The 22,500-nt window shown below is 46.5% G+C and overlaps 2 protein-coding genes across 2 annotated transcripts in view; both read left to right on the top strand.

The window, feature by feature from the left end:
• Positions 1-891: 891 nt before the first annotated feature.
• On the top strand, positions 892-13,561 carry marchf9 (membrane-associated ring finger (C3HC4) 9). The gene is made up of 4 exons (XM_030352931.1): positions 892-1,224; positions 8,587-8,742; positions 9,634-9,826; positions 11,740-13,561. The coding sequence occupies exons 1-4, from the start codon at positions 892-894 to the stop codon at positions 12,102-12,104; spliced, it is 1,047 nt and encodes a 348-aa protein (XP_030208791.1). The 3' UTR covers positions 12,105-13,561.
• Positions 13,562-14,144: 583 nt separating this feature from the next.
• The window catches only part of LOC115541152 (natural resistance-associated macrophage protein 2), a 21,100-nt gene continuing 12,744 nt past the window's right edge, over positions 14,145-22,500 (top strand). Inside the window, exons 1-4 of the mRNA XM_030352924.1 lie at positions 14,145-14,622; positions 15,033-15,119; positions 15,406-15,569; positions 16,144-16,266. Coding sequence (XP_030208784.1) covers positions 14,571-14,622; positions 15,033-15,119; positions 15,406-15,569; positions 16,144-16,266 — 426 coding nt within the window. The 5' untranslated portion in view covers positions 14,145-14,570. The remainder of the gene's footprint in view (positions 14,623-15,032; positions 15,120-15,405; positions 15,570-16,143; positions 16,267-22,500) is intronic.

Here is a 22,500-nt window from a genome sequence, read left to right as displayed (position 1 = left end):
TTTAGGAGGAATAAATAGCCTGCTTCAGGAGATCCTGTCCCTCGCTCGAAGTCCATCGTTCAGCTGTGTTTGGGTCGGGGTGGACGGAGGAGGGAGATGGGGAACACGGGCTCTCGGTAGCTTTCGCCTTATTTTCCACGAGTCGACTAGAAAATGCAAATGCAAAGGATTGTGTTTTGGATGTCGAGGTGGATCGCGGCAGGAGAAAGGCTTCATCGTGGACCCGGGAGCCTACAAAGAGAATGAGATAGAGGATGGGGATCTGACGCTGGGACAATTGAAAAGACAATAGCATCGGTTTTTTTTATAAAGACGTTCCATTCAATCTCCGGGCCCCCTTTGTGGATGATGATGCTTCTTGACGGGGGTCTGAGATATGTCTGCATGGATGGAGTCCCTTCGTACCGTGGATCGTGCCCCTCGTCTCCCCTCTCTCTAGCCGGGTCTCTGCAGCTGAGGGAGGACCAGTGATGAGACGAGAGCACAGCTGCTGTTAGGCTGTGATGTTCTGGTGGCTCGGAGGATAGGACGGTAGCTGTTGACCAGTGAATATTAACAGTGAATATTAACAGTGTCTCGACTAGAGCTGGAAGGAAAAACATCTTTCATACGCATTGGCTTCAGCACACATGCCATCAGTGGGACACAACACCTAAAAGACACCTTTTAGTTGTAGGTTTTCCATTGAAATAGCCTACCCCATGTACGCCTACAATATTATTATTAATAATAATAATGATAATAACAAATATAGTAATAATATAATGATGATAATAATAATTGAAAATAATAATAAACGTACACATATTTACGAAAGTATACATTGCTATTGATCATTTCAACCCAAACGGTATTATTGTGGAGGGTTTGAAGGTCTTTATGTAGCTAAACATGTTCAAGTATCGGATCCGCATGTTTTTTAACGAACTGAAGGTCCTGGTTTTTATGCGATCCGATTCGAGAGCGTCCAGCACAGACGTCGATACACGGTCGACCACCATGCGAGGACTAGGGATGGGCGGCTGCGGCTGGCCTCCCTTTGTCGACTGCCATTCTCGGGATGATGAGGAGGAGTACTACGGCAGCGATCCGCGACCCCGGAGCCTCGCTTTTGAGGATAAAGACCCCAAACTGCAATTGGGTCTTGACGCCGTGTCTCTGGCCAGCACCACTAGCAGCCAACGCACGCCACAATGTCGGATCTGTTTCCAAGGCCCAGAGCAGGTAACTAAGGCTCCTACAACCATCCTGTCCCACAGCCCCCTCTCCTCTCCTCCTCCCCCTCTCCTTTCCTCTCCTCTCCTCCCATCTCCTCTCCTCTCCTATACTCTCCTTATCTCCTCTTACTCCTCCTCTTCTCCTCTCCACCTCTCCACTCCACTCCTCTCCTCTTCTCTTTTATCTTCTCCTCTCCTCCTCTCCTCTCCTCCTCTCCTCCCCTCTCCTCTCCTCCTCTCCTCTCCTCTCCTTCCCTACCACTGCCTCATTTTTTAAAATGGCAGAACATTGATTTCACTTGAGGCTGGCCTTCAGCATTCTGCCATTGTTATTGACTATTTTTATTGTTGTACATATTTCTCCCTGGGAATGTGTTCATTTAAGTAAATTCGACGGTAATGGCAGCCTTTCAAAAACAACGAAGATCTTGCCAGCATAGTAGCAAAGAAACATGATTGCGTTAGGGGAGGGAATATTCACGAGTTACAACAATAAGGGAAATGTATAATGTATAGGAAAGAGTTTTGAAGTTGTTTGTTTTTACACTGTTCACTAAAATGACTAAACTTCCGAACGATAACAATAAGCAGGGAATTTAACTCTCAGGTCCCACACCAGATGTGCAGTAATCTGTAGCACGTGAGCCAGGTGTGGAGTCCAAGATGGAGATGATCATTAACAACGTACCTCCAACGATAACCCACGTGGCTCCAAGCGCTCAGTCACGTCCCCAGACAGGCTGTCATTCCACTGTTGTCAGAGAGCGTAGTAAAGAGAGGGGCCCAGTGCCCCCAGCATCAGCCGTACGTCGGCTGGGAGGAGGCACCATGTGGGGCACAGCGATCACCCCTCTCCCCTCCCCGCGGCCCGGGTCAGCATCTCCCCCTCACCCAGGCTCATTCTCCCCTGCTCCGGGGCCCCCGTCAGCAGGTGACTCATCGTGAGGGGGGGCTCCGACGCCGCCACTTTTAGCTGGAGACAAAGAGAGCCACAAACAGAGCAGAGCGGCAGCACCGTGTGGCGGCCGCCGCTGCTCTCACAGGCAGCCTGACTCACGGCCCCACACAGAGGGACCGAGGGACCTGTCGTTGGGTGGTTACCGGGCAGGATTGGAAGGTTAGGTCGGGGTTTGGGGGTTGGGTGCGTTTTGGGTTTAGTTGGTAGGCTGTATTTGGGATCAGGTTAGTGTGGTTAAAGGGCTGTGAGGAGGTCGGGGGCGGTTTGTTTGGTTGTATTGAGGTTATGTTGGGGCTGGGTTAGACTGGGTTGGGTTCATGTGGTGTATAAGGTATTCAGTCGGTTAGCGTTAGATAGCGCTTAGGGCGGTGATAAGCTTGGTAAAGATAGGTAGAGTTAGGTTATCTTACGCTTGAGATAACTGAGGTTGGCTTTGGTTAAGTTTTTGCTGGGTCTAGTTAAATAGAGTTGGAAAAGGGTTAATCCGGTTAGGGTTGATAAGGTGGAGGTAAGGGTTAGGCTGGGTTGAGTCAATGTTGAGTTTGGTTCGGGGTAGAGTGAGGCTTTGGAGGTCAGTATGGACGGGTTATGATGAGCTTGGGTTCAGTGAGGTTAGGTTCATATAGGATAGCTTGGAGTTGGGTGAGTTAAAGTGGAAGTTCAACTTCTTTGTTTGTACAATGCACAACAAAAGAATAGGCAGAAGCCGTCATTGCTGGCACTGACATATTTGTCAATGCCAGCCAATCCCTCCAAGTTTGAGTTTGGTAAGGTAAGTATCATTGGGAAGGATTTGGTTTGCTGGTCAGCTGGTTACAGTGAGGTTATCCTATCTTGATCAGGTGATGTTGGGTTAGGTGTGGGGAGGATAATCTGCAGACGAGTTGAGTCTGGTTCGGGTTGTGGTGAGGATCAGCTATGGTTTTGGTTTATTAAGATAGATTAGTTTTGGGTTAGTTGATTGTTGGAGTTAGGCAGAACAAGGGGGTGGGTCATGCTGCCATCATGGGGATAGGCTCCAGAGTAGACATGGTGCTCTCTGCAGGTTGAAGGCAGTATGAGCCCTGAGAAGCGGCCTGTCACAGCCCTCACTAATGCTCATTCTACAGCAGCTGGCCCTTTGACTCCACTTAAATCGGTCTTGATTCCCAATAGGTCTCCACGTCTTGCTTGCACGCACAAACTTGTGCACACGCACATAGTGACTGGAATAATGCAAGTTAATAGAAGTGGACCTGGCCCTCTCCACTTGCATCCCTCTCAGAGTCACCATTGCTGGTGTTAGAGGGGCTCCTGAGTTCCAACTCCTCCTCAGGTCTGGTTGAGGACCAGGGTTTGTCTCTGTAGACGCACCATCCTACTGCACCCCTTCACACTCCATGTGGGTGGAGTGACAGGTCTGTTCACCAATGGGCCGCCCCGTAGTCAACGTTCTGCTGATTAATGTGCTGCCCCTTCCTGCTCCTTGAGACCATCTGTGTTCCTCAGCGTTCAGAGACACTGGAGGGTTTTCAATTCAATTCAGAGAAGACACTGAACTTTGTACTGGCTATTTAAAGGAATTGGCCGATATATCTGTGAATGACGTTTGCATGTCTTAGCCGGATTCAGACTAGTTGTTTAGTTCCAGATTCATAGTTGTTCATCTAGAAGGGCAGTTGGCTGGGTAAGCATTAGCTTTCCTTTGACTCTCCCTCTTCGACCCTTGCAGAGTTAAAGTAGCCCAGCTCCTGTTCATGTGAATACAAATTAATATAGAATAGTTGCCTATTCAAAACGAGGGCCATCAACAACAAAAGATTCTAGTTTGTCTAAAATCAAACCAATATTCTGGCACTGTTTTCAGTGCTGTGATCATGAGGCTAACGGGTAGCTAACAGCTAGACCTCTCCATAGACCACCAGAAGCCTCTGATTATATTGTTATTGTGAATTGATATCATGTATGTAGTCTGTATGTATTAAGCATATTAGCTGAAAAGGGGGGACACAACTACCATCAATGTTCTGTCAATGTATAGGAATTATCATCATCACCATCATTATCTTCATCACCACCAACATCACCTTCAATACAAATTCTTAATGACAATAATGGCCTGGCAAGTAGCAGGACCTCCTGTGGGAACAAGTGCTGGTATAGAATAAATAAATATACATCTATACACATAAGAACGGGCAAGTCAGACATACAGATGGACACTTGATAAAACAAGGGAGCACCAGAGACACATTAGGAAATAAACCCCATTAACAGGAAAGTCCTCGTACAACAGAGAGCACAGACCAGGGTAGTATCATCTAGACAACAGGGCAACGGGCAATAAACAATACAGAAGGCATCACAGAGGACATACGGCAGTACACATGAAGGGACCTAAATCACACGTAGCAAGAGAGGGAAGACCCGGGCTGGAACACGCAGGGTAAATCATGTGAAGCATGTGTGATAGTAAAGTAGATATACATGTAAACAAAGTGAAAGTTAAATTAAACAACAAGAACCAAATACCTTTTCATCCCATATTCATGACATCCCAATATCCCCCCCCCCCCCCCCCCCGAGAGAGTGTGTTTGCTCTCTCACTCTCCCTCACTCTATCTCACTCTCTCTCACCTCCTCTAACTCTCTTCCATAGGACTATGCGACCACAGCTTGACATTTTAAAAGCGTTAGGCTTTCATATTTCCGTTCTGTTGCTCTTTGACCTCTGACCTGGGTCCTCTTTGTAATGTCACTGGACAAGTGTTTCTATTTATTTGTAAAGTTTGAGACACGTGACAAAGGAAGAAACTTCTTGTCTGCGTGAGGAGGTTGAAGGAGAGGGGAGACCACAGGGCAGGACTAGAAGAACGGTTCACTGGTTCACAGACGCTGTCAGGACACATGGGTACTGGTCAAAACTGTAGCTGATAGCTTGTCATAACCGTTTGCCATAGCACAGTGGATGGGGAACACCACCCACTATGGTGTAGCTGTTGGCTTGTTGTAGCTGTTAGCCATAGCACAGTGGATGGGAAGCAGCACTCACTAGGGTGTAGCTGTTAGCCATTGCACAGTGGATGGGGAACACCACTCACTAGGGTGTAGCTGTTAGCCATAGCACAGTGGATGGGGAACACCACTCACTAGGGTGTAGCTGTTAGCCATAGCACCACTCACTAGGGTGTAGCTGTTAGTCATAGCATAGTGGATGGGGAACACCACTCACCATGGGACAGGCTGCTTACCCCCCTAGACAGGTTTGGTAGAGAAGAGGTATTAATAATATTATACAAGAATCGTAACATATATTTGTAGCTCTGCTCAAATTTTTTGTTTTCAAAGCCAGCTCATTCTTTGAGTTGCGAAATGGTTAACCATCTCTAGGTGAGAGATGGTTAAGTTAAGGTAGTAGGTGAGATATGGATAAAGGTCCCATGGCATGCTACTTCATGGATGCTTTAATATAGATATTAGTGGGCCCCTAACACAGTATTTGAAGACGTTCCCGAAATTCAGCTCTGGTGCAGAATTACAGCCACTACGAGCCAATCGCACATTGAGCTTTCCCCAAATGCGCCATTTCGGTGTCTGTAGCTTTAAGGCAAATCAGGAGGAGAGAGGCAGGTCAAGGAGAAAGGTGGGGTTGTGGACCTGAGCAGCTTGCGGCCACGGTACCATGCACTCTGTTTACAGTGGATGTATCACAATGGCGAGGCGCACACAGCCGTGTTCTGTAAATATTCTAGAATACTACGGGTGCTCCGGCGGGAGTCCTGGAGCTCTATATCTAAATAATATCATATTATACATAGATATCTGTATCATATCATATATATCATCACGGCCAAAAGCTGTATGCCTCCAGACGATATTATGAATCTCAAACGACTGCGTCGGGTTCTCCGACGTCTCGGGTTCTTCCACTTCCACATTAATCTGAAGTAGACTGCCGGGCGGTGGTGCTTTGTGGTGGTGGTGCCTCGCGGCAGCGGGGCTCCGGTAGGAGACAATTGCGGGCAACAATCTCTTTCTCCTCCATGTCGCAGTTCATGTACTTCAGGGAGTCAAAGTCAAAGTTCCTTTCCTCCAATTTTTTCTCAACCATGGCTGAGGTAACCCCAACTATAGTCTCGTTTGGGAAATACCGGAGTCGTCAAAGAACCGACGTGTTATGCGCCATAACACCAACAGCAGAACGGTTATCCAAATAAAAAGGAAGTATACAACACTTGCGTTACAGTGTGTGTAATCACACACACACGCATGTGGCGCTCGCATAGTCGTAGTCATTGGCAGGGCAAATTATCTGGGCTGGCAAGGCAGAGAAAGGGGCGGTGGCATCTCCCCTTATTACGACATACGGGGAAATTTCCAAAACTGCACGTCTGAGCTTCGTTTTTTCAGTGGCGGAGCAGAATGCCTAGAGCTCGTTTTACACCCAACGAAATTTCTAGCTACTGTTGGAGCATAGGTAGGCGAGGGGAACTCATATTAATGTTAGAAAATCTCAGAAAGTGAAAGTTTCATGCCATGGGATCTTTTAGTTGAGGCATTAGGTGAGTGATGGTTAAGTTAAGGTAATAGGTTGGTGATGGTTAAATTAAAGGTGGTTGCTGCTGTTACACCTACCATAACCCTTCTGCTGCTAGACCCACCATAACCCTACTGCTGCTAGACCCGCAATAACCCTACTGCTGCTAGACCCGCCATAACCCTACTGCTGCTAGACCCACCATAACCCTACTGCTGCTAGACCCGCCATAACCCTAGGTTAGGCAAGGCAAGGCAACTTTATTTATACAGCACTTTTCATACACAAGGCAGACTGAAAGTGCTTCACATATAAACATTGTCATACAATAAAATAAAATAATAGATAAGTAAAATAAAACATATGCAAAGAAATAAGTAAAATAGAAAGTTAAAAAGGCATTTTAGTAATAAAATAGAAAATAAAAGCAAAGTTAAAAAAGCTTTTTAGAAATTGCAATGTATTTGAGATTTAGCAGAAAGCTAAAGCAAACATAAAAGTCTTCAGTCTTGTTTTAAAGGTGCTCAGAGTTGGGGCAAGTCTTAAATCCTCAGGGAGTTTATTCCAGCTATTTGTTGCATAATAACTAAATCCTGCTTTCCCATGTTTCGTGTTTACTCTGGGGATAATTAGCAGATTGGTCTCAGGAGATCTTAGTGGTCTAGAAGGCTTATGTAGTGGAAGCATATCAGTTAAATATCTTGGGCCTAAACCATGTAGGGATTTATAGGTTAACAACATGATTTTAAAATCATTTCTCTGACCTACAGGAAGCCAATGTAACGATTTAAGAATTGGTGTAATGTTAATTTTTTTTGGTCTTTGTTAGAACTCTAGCGGAGGCATTCTGAACAAGCTGAAGCTTCCTTAGAGTTTGTTTTTGGAGACCTGTAGGAGATCGTTGCAGTAATCAAGGTTACTAGTTATAAAGGCATGTACAAGTTTTTGTAAGTCTTCGGTGGACATGAGCCCTCTAAGTCTTGATACATTTTTAAGGTGATAATATGCAGATTTTGTAACTGATTTGATGTGACTGTCGAAATGACTGTCGAATCCATGATAACCCCTAGATTTCTGGCTTTGATTGAGGTTTCCAGGGACAGAGAGTGTTGGGTTATTTTACGCCTTTCCGTTTTAGAACCAAATACAATTATCTCTGTTTTGTCCTCATTCAGTTGAAGGAAATTTCGGCACATCCAGTCTTTCACTTGCTCAATGCACTGGCACAGCAGATATATGGGCCGATAGTCATTTGGTGATAGCAATACATAGATTTGCGTGTCATGAGCATAGCAATGATGGTTAATATTGTTATTTTCCATGAATTGCCCTAGTGGGAGCATGTAGATGTTGAATAAAGTGGGTCCTAAGATCGACCTTGTGGGACTCCACGTGTCACGTTGGTTGATTCTGATACAAAGTCGCTAATGGAAACAAAGTAGTTCCTATTTTGTAGGTAGGACCTAAACCAATTTATGACAGTGCCTGAAAGCCCCACCCAGTTTTCTAACCTGTCCAAAAGTATTGCATGGTCACTACAGTGTCGAATGCAGCACTGAGGTCTAGTAGCATTAGAATTGAGGTTTTGCCAGAGTCTGTGTTAAGACGGATGTTGTTTGCAACTTTAATAAGGGCGGTCTCAGTGCTGTGCAGGGGTCGAAATCCTGATTGGAAGGTGTCCTAGCAACCAGTTGATGCCAGGAAGCAATTCAGTTGCTGGAGGACAACTTTCTCAATGATTTTACTGATGTAGGGTAGATTTGATATTGGTCTGTAGTTGTTAATAATAGAGGCATCTGAATAGACTGAATAGAATAATAGAATAGGTGTAGACTGGGTTTTGGGTGTTCATCTTGTTCCTAATTGGTATGTGAACTTCTCTGCGCCTCCTGCAGGGGGAGCTGTTGAGCCCGTGTCGCTGCGACGGCTCGGTGCGCTGCACCCACCAGCCCTGCCTCATCCGCTGGATCTCCGAGAGGGGCTCCTGGAGCTGTGAGCTCTGCTACTTCAAGTACCAGGTCCTGGCGATCAGCACCAAGAACCCCCTGCAGGTAACGCACCACGCTCCACTGGGACGGCTGAGGGGGAGATAGGATCACCCTGAGATATCTAGTGATAGAATAACGAGAAACAATTGAATCAATTCATGCTCCACAGAATCAATAAGTGTATCATGCGATGATTCAATTTGAACTACTCATCTCCAGCAGATGCAGACCTACATATACTCTTAGATGTTTGGCAGACGCTAACAAAGGGAAATCTCTCCAACAACAAATCTAATTTCCATGTCCAATTGGTGTTTTTTTGTTTAAAAAACTCTCACAGCCCTGAGCCACGCCCCTACTCCCACAGCCACGCCCCTACCCCCAGAGCCACGCCCCTACTCCCACAGCCACGCCCCTACCCTCACAGCCCTGAGCCACGCCCCTTCCTCCTGAGACACGCCCCTACCCTACAGCCACACCCCTACCCCCACAGCCACGCCCCAACCCTCACAGCCCTGAGCCACGCCCCTACCCCCACAGCCACGCCCCTACCCTCACAGCCACGCCCCAACCCTCACAGCCCTGAGCCACGCCCCTACCCCCACAGCCACGCCCCTACCCTCAAAGCCACGCCCCTACCCTCACAGCTACGCCTCTACCCTCACAGCCACGCCCCTACCCCCACAGCCACGCCCCTACCCCCACAGCCCTGAGACACGCCCCTACCCCCACAGCCCTCTGCCCTGAGACAATTCAATTACATTTATTCTTATTTTATTTGTTGTATGTTGTCAATCACTGGCACAAAAAAAAAAGGAAGCCACCAAAAACATTTCCCTGCACATTGTGACCCAGGAAGCCTGGTCAGATGTTGGTCATTCCAACAGTGTGTAGACCCCGCTCCCTGGAGCTCAGAGCCAGGTCTTGATCGGGGCGGGGCCTCTCTATCCCCAGTGGCAGGCCATCTCTCTGACCGTGATCGAGAAGGTCCAGATCGCCGCCATCATCCTGGGCTCGCTGTTCCTCATCGCGAGCATCTCCTGGCTCATCTGGTCCTCCCTCAGCCCCTCGGCCAAGTGGCAGCGGCAGGACCTGCTCTTCCAGATCTGCTACGGCATGTACGGCTTCATGGACATCGTGTGCATAGGTACGTGGGCTCCCTTTTCCACATAAGACTCAAGACTCACCTGTTCAGAGTTCCCCTGGACTCTGCATAGCCACCCCCTTCCCCCTCCTACTACTTATTGTATGTTGTACGTCCTGGCACTTAATGTAAGCATTTCTTGGATGTCGTACCTAGTTATAATACTTGGGTAGCATCTTATCCTAGCTATCTTTGTTGTGTACGGAGAATGGGTTAACCTACTGTTTGTGGACGCTTTGCACTTGGCTCTGTGAACATCTTTACTGTACCCACAGAGATATATTGTTTCTCCTCCTTCGGGCAAATGTATTTATTGTACGTTGCTTTGGATAAAAGCATCTGCTAAATGCCCTAAATGTTAATTTAAATGTAAATCCCTTAAAACAACATGTAGAGTTGTAGACGGAAGGTTTGATCTCTCTTTGTGGTTGTTTGTATTGTAACCTTTTAATAGTACTATGCTGTCCCGTACCTTCTGTTGTGACACTCAAGCTTTCCTGGGATTATTAAAGTTCGATCTTCTCTTCAGACAGAGGCGAGAGTAAACGGACCGATTCTGGGGTGTAAAAGCCCTGCCACGTTCATGGCATGCCTTACACCCAGGTGTAAGGCATTGTACACCTGGGTTGTTCTGATTCTAAAATCCAGATCTCCACTACTGGGACAGGGCTTTAGTGGACCGAACCGAGAGTACAGAGGGGCTCCATCTCTGAACAAACAAACGGTTTGAGTCCTAAAGAAGAGCTATCTCAGAGGAAGCTCACACATAGCCCAATGACAAGAAGCGTACAAAGACAGCCCATACGAATCAGCAAGGCAGCATGCAATATATGGACCGGGAGGAATGATGCATAATATAATCAGCCAAGAGATGTGAGAAATTGAGCATATTTCCATCTCGTGTTGACATTGATAACGATTATGTAAGAATTATATGGAGGGCGTGGATGACTAATAGCGAGACTACAGGATATAAGTAAAGAAGACACAAGAAAGACCAACATACGAACATATGTGCAGGTATTAGCTGTCGAATCCCACCTGTGTTGACGCCCAGGTCCAGGAAGAGAGAGTGTATTGTGAAAAGAGGCCTGCGAGGAGGAGCAGATAGAGTGTTAGGAGGATGGAGAGTAGAGCCTGTAAGAGACAACACAACGACAGATGGCACCACACACCAGCGCTGCTCTGCCTATTGCCAAGTGACTATTCTAATCTAACGCCACCATGGGGATCGGTGTGTGTGTTTATGTGTGTGTATGTTTGTGTGAGTGTGTGTGTCTGTGTTTGTGTATGTGTGTACGTGTGTGTGTGTGTGTGTGTGTGTGTGTGTGTGTGTGTGTGTGTGTGTGTGTGTGTGTGTGTGTGTGTGTGTGTGTGTGTGTGTGTGTTGGTGACTGCTGGCCATATTTCAACACATACTTGCCAACGTGCATGATCTATACTGAACCATTTCATGCGATTTTGGTTGTTTTAGAATTCAGTCATATTCAGTAATATTCACCCCTATCCTCAATCTCCGATCCCCCCTCACTCCTCACCCGCCCCACTCCCTCTCTCTCTCCCTCTTCCCCAACTCTCTTCCCCTCTCTCTCCCTCTCTCTCTGTCTATCTCTCCCTCTCTCTCTCTCTCTCTCTCTCTCTCTCTCTCTCCCTCTCTCTCTCTCTCTCTCTCTCTCTCTCTCTCTCTCTCTCTCTCTCTCTCTCTCTCTCTCTCTCTCTCTCTCCCTCTCTCTCTGTCTATCTCTCTCTCTCTCTCTCTCTCTCTCTCTCTCTCTCTCTCTCTCTCTCTCTCTCTCTCTCTCTCTCTCTCTCTCTCTCTCTCTCTCTCTCTCTCCCCCTCTCTTCCCCACTCTCTCTCGCCCTCTCTCTCTCTCTCTCCCCCTCTATCTCCCCCCCCCCCATGGTTCTCCCACCAGGCCTCATAATCCACGAGGGCTCGTCCGTGTACCGGATCTTCAAGCGCTGGCAGGCTGTCAACCAGCAGTGGAAGGTCCTGAACTACGAGAAGGCCAAGGACCTGGGCGACCCGCTCAGCTCCAGCAGCAAGGCGGGGGGCCGCGCCGGCCGTGGCAACGTCCCCCACGGCCTGGGCAGCGGCGGGGGGCCGGGCGGGGGGCCGGGCGGCGTGGGGGCGGGCCGCCAGAGCAGGAGGCTCAGGACTATTCTGAACCAGCACTGTGGCTACACCATCCTGCACATCCTGAGCCAGCTGCGGCCCCACGACCCGCGGCTCGGCGCGGCCGCCAGCCGCGAGGTGGTGATGAGGGTCACCACCGTGTGAGGGCTCCCCACAGTGCCACGCCGGCTCAGGGCCACAGACTCAGTGACACGAGGCAGCAGCTCCAGGCCCGTCTGGACGAGGGGCCCGTCTGGAGGGCCACGAGACGTTACGACCCGGACCGGAGGATTATCCCATCGCACTCTGCTCAGCCTGGTGCTCCTTTAGAGAAGAACTGAGGAGGAGGAGGCTGAGGGTGATGAAGATGAGGAGGGTGATGATGATGATGATGGTGATGACGATGATGATGATGATGATGATGATGACGATGATGACAATGATGAAGGTGATGTTAGTGAAGGTGATGGTGACGATAGTGGAGATGCTGATAACGAGAACGATGATGATGTCGGGGTGATGATGGTGATGGTAGTGGAGGTGATGATGGAGAGGAAAATAATACGTAAGACATCAAGCGTGAAAATGTGAAAAGTTAAAAAAATAAGTAAACAGGCTTTATATCCAAGAAGACCTTTTCCAGTTCAATACCAGAATGCACAAGACATGGTCTTCATCCTTTGATCCGTTTGTTTGTATCTTTTATTTTTGCATTGTTTTCTAAACCACTTTTCTTTTGGATTTAATGATAATCATGTAACTTCATACATTTCCAATCAGCAATGTGTAATTATCTTACAATTATTATCTTACAATTTATAAGAGCTAATGATTAACAGACCGACAACTCGGGAGCAAAACACAATCACTCCACAAACGACAACACAGCTACAGAAGTGTCCTAACAAAACACACCACAAACAACAGCAACAACACAAATACAGAAGTGTACTAACAAAGCACACCACAAACAACAACAACAACAACAAAAACAAATACAGAAGTGTACTAACAAAACACACCACAAACAACAGCAACACAACTACAAAGGTTTCCTAACAAAACACACCACAAACAACATCACCAACAACAACACAAATACAGAAGTGTACTAACAAAACAAACCACAAACAACACAACAACAACACACATAAAGAGGTGTACTAACAAAACACACCATAAACAACACAACAACAACAACACAAATAAAGAGGTGTACTAACAAAAGACACCACAGACAACAGCAACAACAACACAAATACAGAAGTGTCCTACAAAACACACCACAAACAACAACACAAATACAGAGGGGGCATACACCAAATATCTCCGCAATAACAAAACGTATGTACATTTCACAGGGGATTTTGCATGGGTATATCATTTTATCCTTCATCACATTACATACGCACATAACAAATTTGCTCTATTTCGAATGGTGCTTGCCAAAATGAACACTTTGAAACATCTCTCATTGCACCAACCTTTTGTCCATGACAAATGACAGTGTGTTACGGCTATTTCAGCTAAATACAGAATGTTGCTGCTGTGTGCTGATTTGATAACAAGTAAACTATTGAATTAAAATAGGGATCAGATGATCTCTTACCATTCAGTCTCAACCCTGTCTCTTTCTTCAAGCACGCGTGACAAACACACCGACTCAAGGAGCAGGAATGAAGACTCAAACATCGGCTGTATCAGCAGAATAAGAAGCAGATCTATGATTTGATTGTTAAAATGAGACATTGCTAGTTGACTATCTTACACATACTGCATATAATAAATGTTTTTGCGTAATTTAAACTACAATTATGTAAATTTAAATATGTAGTACCAACACAAACACACACACACACACACACACACACATACACACACACACACACACACACACACACACACACACACACACACACACACACACACACACACACACACACACACACACACACACACACACACACACACACGAGCACGTTCACTACAAACCACAAACATTAACCAGGTACAACGTTTTATAAAAGAGATATAACAGGTTTGGGCGAATGTTTATTTGAATTGTTTATTTGAATCATTAAGCGCAGAAGCGTCTCAGACTCTACTACATCAAAATGTGATGGTGTTTCGCCCTCTAGTGGTATTCTCCAGACATGTCCTCCCTGATTTTATGATTCTTTATTTTAGTTTGGTTTAGTTTATGCCGCGAGAGGGCGATGTTAATGTCAGGAGTCTCCTTCTAGTCGGGAACCAAATGGGACATTTTTAAAAAACGCTTCCTGGATGTTAAATCAATTGGTCCTACTTCAGCTGTAATTCGTTTATGACGAAAAATAAAGATTGCCACAAGGCAATACACCGGGATCATAATAAAGTATACCGGGAAAGTCCCATGGACCTATAAAGGACAGTCCCAGTATCTGGCATTGCGTTGGAATGTGACTTTGACCCCTCCCTCCAACCTGCCGGCTCAGTTCCAGAAAAGCTCTAACGCACCGAAGTCTCCGACGGACCAAGTCTCCTACAGCGCACTAGTTGAATGGGGAAGCTAAACAGATTGAACTCCAGATAGTTTGGTAGTTGGTACCCGGAGTCACGTTGGAGTTCGGCTCGTTGGCCGAAGAAACAGAAATGAAGAGATTCAGAGGAGCGACCGCAAAGCTGTTCTCCTCCCGAAGAGCCGGTGAGTTGAGGTCCCTTTACACCTGGCAGGTTTCTATCCTCACGGGGTCACAGCATTCCTCTTCGAGTGAAAGCAGAAGTCTGTCTGAGTTTTACGTCAAAAAAAAAGAAAAGTGTGTTTACTTTTGGTTTCTTTCTTTGGAGTTCAGTATTGATTTGACTTTATTTCCTCCTGATTACGCATCACTCTGCCTCCTCCATCACGTTCTAGCTAATACTTTTTGTGGCCTTTTTGTTTTATTTGTTTTATTTAAATCGACAACAACGTCTGATTGCCTTAACTCCCTAATTAATCTTAGTCTGTAACGTCAAAGGTCCAAGACATTTTCCCATGCGTTTTTGTGTACGCTAGATGAGTGGTGTTTGTGATTGAGTGTGTCTAATCCTGCATAACTACCGGTGTGCCAACAGACAGTAAATCCCATCCTGAGAATGTCCACATCCCATCACTCCCTCCCAGTGTTCCCAGCGACCAACCGCCCCCCCACCAAGCGGACAGTAAGTCATCATTAAAACACACATGTGAAACGCTTAGGTCCTAGGTACAACAACCGTTTCATGATGTTATTAAAAGGGTAATAACCTTGAACCCTGAGTGCAGGCCCTATGTGACACGAGGCATTTGGAGGACAGGTAACAGGTTATAACATTGAACCAGTGGGAACCGGTTAGAGCCATAACTGTGCACAACTTTCAGCAGGAACTTCACACATGTTCTCTCATTTTTGGAAATGCATCCCAATAATTTCCCCCTCCTAATATTATAATGTATTTGCGTTTTCAGTGTATGTGTGTGACGGCGTCAGTGCGTCGGCGGGGGAGCGGGATGTGATCCAGACCCACCACACCCACGCGGGCCCCCCCCCCGGGTTCCTCCAGGGGTCCGACGCTACGGTGGCCAGCACCTACTTCGACCAGAGGGTTCCTATCCCAGACGACCACAGCAGGGTAGGCGGTGTGGACGGAGGACGCCCCCACCTCTGTCCCCATGTACTGAAAGAATCAGGCCCATTTCTACCCCTTACCCCTTCCCCTTACCTCTCCCCCTTGTTTTGAAGGGGTAAGGGTAAGGGGGAAGGGGTAAGGGGAAGGGGTAAGCCCCTAAGGGGTATTGGGCCAAAGGCCCAATCCCATTTCTACCCCTTACCCCTTCCCCTTACCCTTACCCCTTCGAAACAAGGGGGAGAGGTAAGGGGAAGGGGTAAGAGGTAGAAATGGGATTGGGCCTCAGAGTCACTCTGATTACATCTTACACAAGAGTCAAGTTCTGAGGCTTGGTTCCTCAACAGCCACATAATGTAGCAGCAACAATACAGGATAAAGTAAATTTGATAGTAAAAATATGTAATAATAAGTAGAAATAAGTAGCAGAAATGGTTAAAAGTCTAAATAATGCCATGCACAGTAGTTGTTCTATAATAGTCAGACGGTGTTGATAATAGATATATATGTATGTATCTATAATAATAATAGAATAATGACCAGGTGTGTCGTGTGTCTCATGCGTCCTGTCGCCCTCTAGATGGGCTTCAGTCTCCGTAAGCTGTGGGCCTTCAGCGGGCCGGGCTTCCTGATGAGCATCGCCTACCTGGACCCCGGCAACATCGAGTCGGACCTCCAGTCTGGGGCTAAAGCCGGCTTCAAGGTAGGAACCCTCACACACAGACACACACACACACACACACACACACACACACACACACACACACACACACACACACACACACACACACACACACACCTACACACACATAGACACACACACACACACACACACACACACACACACACACACAGACACAAACACACACACACATACTACACAAACCACACGATACGATAGTGATTAATTGTCAGAGCATGTCTGAAATGTGTCTTGCATCCCTGCAGCTCCATATACAAACCTAACAGACAAGACAATTCATCAGAAAAAAAGAAAAAAGAGATACATACATTCATCATAACATTACAGCAACAGACGACAACATTTAAGGCCCATCGCCGTGCATTTGATCTGGGATTGAAGGCCTTGTTCAGTTCGAGGATTGACAAAAGAGTGCTTCAGTCTAACCTTTTTGAATGTTGGAACCGTATATCTCCGGTTTGATGGTAGTAGATTGTACTCTGTGTTTAGGATGTGGTTGGGGTCAGAGGAAATGTTGTTAGTCAACCTCAGTATGTTTTTATGGTAAGCTGATTCATACAGTTTCTGAAGTGGTTGACCTACTATCTTTGAGCAGTTTTTCAACTGGTGGAGCAGTTTGGAGGTTTTTTGGGGTGACCGTACTGTAAAACACTCATAAACAGAATGACAGTCTGGGGGTGAGCCAATCAGTGCTTAATTTGTCCAGTGGGAGCTCCCGGAGCGCTGAGGACGGGGGGGGCGATTGTTGACGGGGGGGACGGGGGGACGGGGGGCCGTAGCGATTGTTGACGGGGGTACGGGGGGCCGTAGCGATTGTTGACGGGGGGGGGGGGGGGGGGGGGCCGTAGCGATTGTTGACGGGGGGGGGGGGGGGGGGGGGGGGGTTTGCCTCACTCATTCAGTGAGGGTTTCATTCCATCTATACACGCGCCAAAGTACCTATTCCCCACGCAATGTTATGTCGTACTTCATTGATTACCGCTACGCAGCGCATTTTTTTTTTATACTGCTCATGGCGGAGCTGGCGGAGCGCACGTCGGAGCTTCCGGAGCGCGCGTCAGAGCTTCCGGAGCGCGCTCCCCCTTGCTCCCCCTCAAATTAAGCACTGGAGCCAATGACAATCTCTTCTGTTTTCTTGGTGTTGTTCATGCCTAGTTGGTGAAACTCAGGTTTTTCAGAGTTACTTAACAGAGATAATAAAACAGTATCGTCAGAGGATTTTAGCATTTATTGATTTGCTGTATCTGTACGCCAATCATCGGTGTAGGATGTAAAAAGCATAGCTGAACTCACACAGCCCTAGGGGGTCCCAACATTGGGTGAAATGGCAGTTGAAAGGGTTTTGTATACCTTTACAAACTTTACTCTCCTTTTATGTTTTTGAAGGCTGATGAAAAATCTAGAAAGAGGGCTCTTGCATAGGTGTTGGGTTTGTCTAAATGTTAAGAAATAATATGAACAGCCCTGCTTATAGGCAAATGGATATGGGTCGAGATTATTGTCTGTTGTGCGGATGAAATGTCGCAGCAAAATTCTTTCTAGGGATTTCATAATTACTGAGGTTAGTGCTATGGGTCGGAAATCCTTATGGTCCTTTGAACATGGAATCTTGGGCAAAGGTCTAACATGTGAGGTTTTCCATGACAGCGGGACCGTGTGTGTGTCCACATGAGCCTGAAATATGTGTTACTACACTGGAGCCAGCTGGGTTGCAAAGTTCCTCAACAGAAAAGCGCTGCATCCATAGTCTAGCAGCTTTCTCTGTGTTTTCCTAACATCTTCCACAGTGATAACAATTCTGTCTTAGGCTGCAGGTATAATAGTTTTAAGAATTTCTTTGCACTTAACAGGATAATCTAGAGATTCAAATCTATCAAAAAAAGTATTACGTTTGTCGGAAAAAAACGAAGTACATAATCTGTTACTATGGATTTAGATACGGATGACATTCCTGTCATTGAATTCATATCCTACACCTTTTTCAAGTTATTTGTTCTGACGCATCTTCTAGATGCTGTCTGTGTGATATTTTTCAGCCTGTTTCATCCAGAATCTTAGTTTTTGCGTCTACTTACTTAAAAAGAAAGTAATAAAGAAAGTTTATTACTTTCTTCATGTCATTAGTTATATACGATTTATTTTTGGGATATATTTCAATATACTTGGTGGGGAAAACCAATTGTACATAAAAAAACAATATAACTGTGGTTATTTAACTGTGGTTATTTAATTTAGTAAACCCTACTGAAATGTGACCCAGTCTGTTAGTTGAAAAAGGCTTTCCGTGGTTCTTTATGTTCATTTGTCCATGTCCTTATCACTTTATTTTTGGGTTTACTGCTCTTAAGTTTAGTCTGGTACAATGGAATCATGTGCACAACATTATGATCCAGATTTAACATAGACGGCTCACCCTGCGTTCACACCAAAAGATGCAAAAAGATGCCGCGCGGCACGATCCCATTCAAAGTGAATGTAGAGACGCGTAGCAGGTTTGCTGCCGAGAAAACCGGCAGCAAGATTTGATTTGCAGCGCGGCAAGATTTGATGTGCTGCGCTGCAGTCGCGTTTACGTGGATTTTGCCCCGCGACAAATGCTGCTGGAGTTGAAATATTTCAACTTTTCTGCGACAAACGCAGAAAAGTTTGTCGCAACGCGTTCAACAGCGTTGCCAAAGCTGTGTTTTGCGTCCCCTTCAAAGCTGCATCCATATATGCATGGCATGCCGAGCAGGCGATTTGTGTGTGTGTGTGCGTCACTGAGCTGAGCCAAATGCCTGGCCAGGGGAGTAGAAACTTTTGCTGCGCCGCAAAACTTGATTTGCTGCGCCGCAAAACTTTGGCGACAACGCGTATGGGCAGCAGGTTGAGGTTTACAAAGCATTTGTCCAAGATATTGTCTTTTCTTGTTTTGTCTTTAATGTACTGTTCAAATCCAGGTAGCATAGTCTCCAGACGACACTAATTCAAATCCTCGAGCACTATTGCCAGTGCGTCGGGGTGAACACAGTCCGATATTGTACCAGCTGCCAGTAACGCTTTGCTGCTGGGAGGCACATATACAACAAAGAGCAAAATACACCCGAATTCTCTAGGCAAATAAAAAAGGTCTTAACAACGTGTAGAGAATTTCAACATTGGGGTCACAGATCTTATATTTCACTGCGCACGGCACCAAAGATCGTTCATATATTCCCAGAAGCCACCTCCTTTAGTTTTTCCTGAGCCAGCTGAATCTCTGTCTGCGCGCACTAAAGTCTATCCGGGCACTACAAAGAGGTTATCGGGCATAAACGATGGCAACCAGCTTTCCGTGAAGCACAATAAAGATGCTTCATGAGATTTGTTACCGTACCTTTTGTATGTCTGTATCGCGTCTATTTTGTTGTTCAAAGAGCGCAGGTCAGTGAGGATGATGGAGGGGAGGGGAGGCCGATTGCGTCTCCGTCGTAGGCGCTTCCGAATGCCTCCTCTCCTTCCTTGTTTCTTTTTCCGTTTAGTTCTGATCACCTCCTAAGGGATGTCATCCGACATCAAACGGTAGCAGTGGCATGATGTCTTCTGTGTTCGCTTAGGTTCAAGCTCGAGCATATAGGCCGTAGCTCCTCGCCACACCTGTCTGGGACGCCGCTCAGGTGTGCATTTGTTTGCACCGTCAGACATGGTCCACAAATTGCAATTATCCAACACACACACACACACACACACACACACACACACGCATACTATTTAAAGCCCTAATGCCCATTTTATTTGATGTTGACTAGCCAATGAAGACTTAATTGGTTGAGATGAGTTGAAAGTAAAGAGTAAAGCTCAGGGCTCAGGAGGCTCAGGAGGTAGAGGTAGAGCGGCTTGGCTCAGGAGGTAGAGCGGCTTGGCTGGTAACCGGAAGGTCGCTAGTTCAATCCCCGACTCCTCCTAGTGAGGTGTCTCTGAGCAAGACACCTCACCCTGACTGCTCCTGCAGAGCTGGCCCCTGGTTATAGAAGCACTGTATAAATGTAGTCCATTTTTCATTTAATGGAGCACACTCATCTCAGTAAATGTCCCGCTCCTCCCTGTCCACCTACTGTCCTCCTGACACAGCCTAGTCACAACCCTTTAATATTTAAACGCTATATATTGGTACCCTAACCCTTTTTAAATGTGCTGGCTGTGTGCTTCTGAAATGGTCAATGTACTGCATCTTTATGATAGAGCATTTACAGCTACTGTCTATTCAAAAGGCCTCTACATATACACACACACACACACACACACGCCTACACAAACACGCACGCACACACACACACAGCTACAAACAACTACACACCTACACACACACACACACACACACACACACACACACACACACACATACACACACAAACATACACAAATACACACACACACACACACACACTGAAAGCGGTGTCAATCATTCAAGGTCTTAAAGATCTTATCAGGTGCATCATTTGAGGATGCTCAGGGACAGCTAAACACAGAGAAAAGGGAATTAAACCAGCAACCTTCTAGTTGCAAGACGACCTGATGCCGTGTTGCTTTGACCTGCGAGAAAGATACGGGCCAGGGTGTCCAACCACTGTCACCGCCTGGCTTAAGTTAAACATCTCCTAACAATTTACAACGGTCAAAAGGACTTTGTTGTGCTGATTTTGCTGAAGAGAGTTCAGCAGGAGATCTTGGCCCTCCGGATATGAGTCCCTGTGTCTTATCATAAAAGTACTGGCGTGTACTTTACTATCACAGGCTCTGTGCTGATGTGGTACCATTGATTCGACAAGAGGAGGTGCTATGGATCAAATGTACTGGTAACAATGTGTTAGTGAGGCTCGGAGAGACAGTTACTAGGGCTGCGAAAAACTGTTCGGGGAGAGACAGTTACCGGGGCTGGGAGAGACAGGTCTTGGAGAGACAGTTACCAGGGCTGGGAGAGACAAGTCTGGGAGAGACAGTTACCGGGGCTGGGAGAGACAGTTACCAAGTATGGGAGAGACAGTTAACTGGGCTGGGAGAGACAGTTAACAGGTCTTAGAGAGACAGTTACCAGGGCTGGGAGAGACAAGTCTGGGAGAGACAGTTACCGGGGCTGGGAGAGACAGTTACCAAGTATGGGAGAGACAGTTAACAGGGCTGGGAGAGACAGTTAACAGGGCTGGGAGAGACAGTTAACAGGTCTTAGAGAGACAGTTACCAGGTCTTGGAGAGATGGTTACGAGGTCATGGAGAGACGGTTACCAGGTCTGGGAGAGACGATTACCAGGTCTGGGAGAGACATGGTAACCAAGGCTGCATCCGAATACCTAGTACATACTATTTCTGTCTATTGTCTACTACTTGACCATACTACACTTGACTGTGTAGTACGGTCTACAGACATGCGTAGAACGCCTCCGAACGCCGCCGAAACTCCACCGGATGTTTGGAGATGACGTATCTCCCCCCAGATGGCGGCAAAATGTACCTGTTTTCCGTCTTGTTATCGTTGCTATTAAATAAAAAAGTCTCTTTCTACGCGAATGGCTCTTGAAATGGATATCTCTGCTAGAAGGCGTCGTCGTCGGTCATCTCGTAGAGCGACTTACCGGCAGGTTATGTTGTATATATGTGGACATTTGGTAAGTCATTTTTTTGGAATAATAATAATACATTTACAGTTATTTGTTACTCCGTGAAAAAGACGATTGAAGTTAATTTTTCCTTTTTATTGAACACACACACACACACACACACACACACACACACACACAAATAAAAAGCCGCTGTTGGTGGTGTCGGGTCAGCCATCTCTTCTTCGTTTGTTACCAGACTCCGGTTGCATTGTGGGATAGCGTAGTGTGGTCCGTGGTTCACTTCGGCGGTAGTATGCATTCGGAAACGACTTCCGTACTACAGAATGCATACTGAGTATTCGGACGCGCTAGATTTTTCGCATACTACAAAATTCATACTATATAGTATGCAAGTACGAGTATTCGGATGCAGCCCAGGTCATGGAGAGACGGTTACAAGGTCATGGAGAAATGGTTACCAGGTCTGGGAGACACAGTTACGAGGTCTCGGAGAGACATGGCAACCAGATCAGGGAGAGATGGTTACCAGGTCATGGAGAGACAGTTTCCAGGTCTGGAAAACATGGTTATCAGGTCATGGAGAGACCATTCCAACTTGGTCTGGGAGAGACAGTTACCAGGTCTGGGAGAGACGGTTACCAGGTCTGGGAGAGACGGT

Source organism: Gadus morhua, chromosome 1, assembly GCF_902167405.1.
Source record: "Gadus morhua chromosome 1, gadMor3.0, whole genome shotgun sequence".
In the NCBI taxonomy this organism is placed as follows: Eukaryota; Metazoa; Chordata; class Actinopteri; order Gadiformes; family Gadidae; genus Gadus; species Gadus morhua.
Note: the sequence above shows the minus strand (reverse complement) of the source record. Positions and strands in the feature narration are given on the sequence as shown.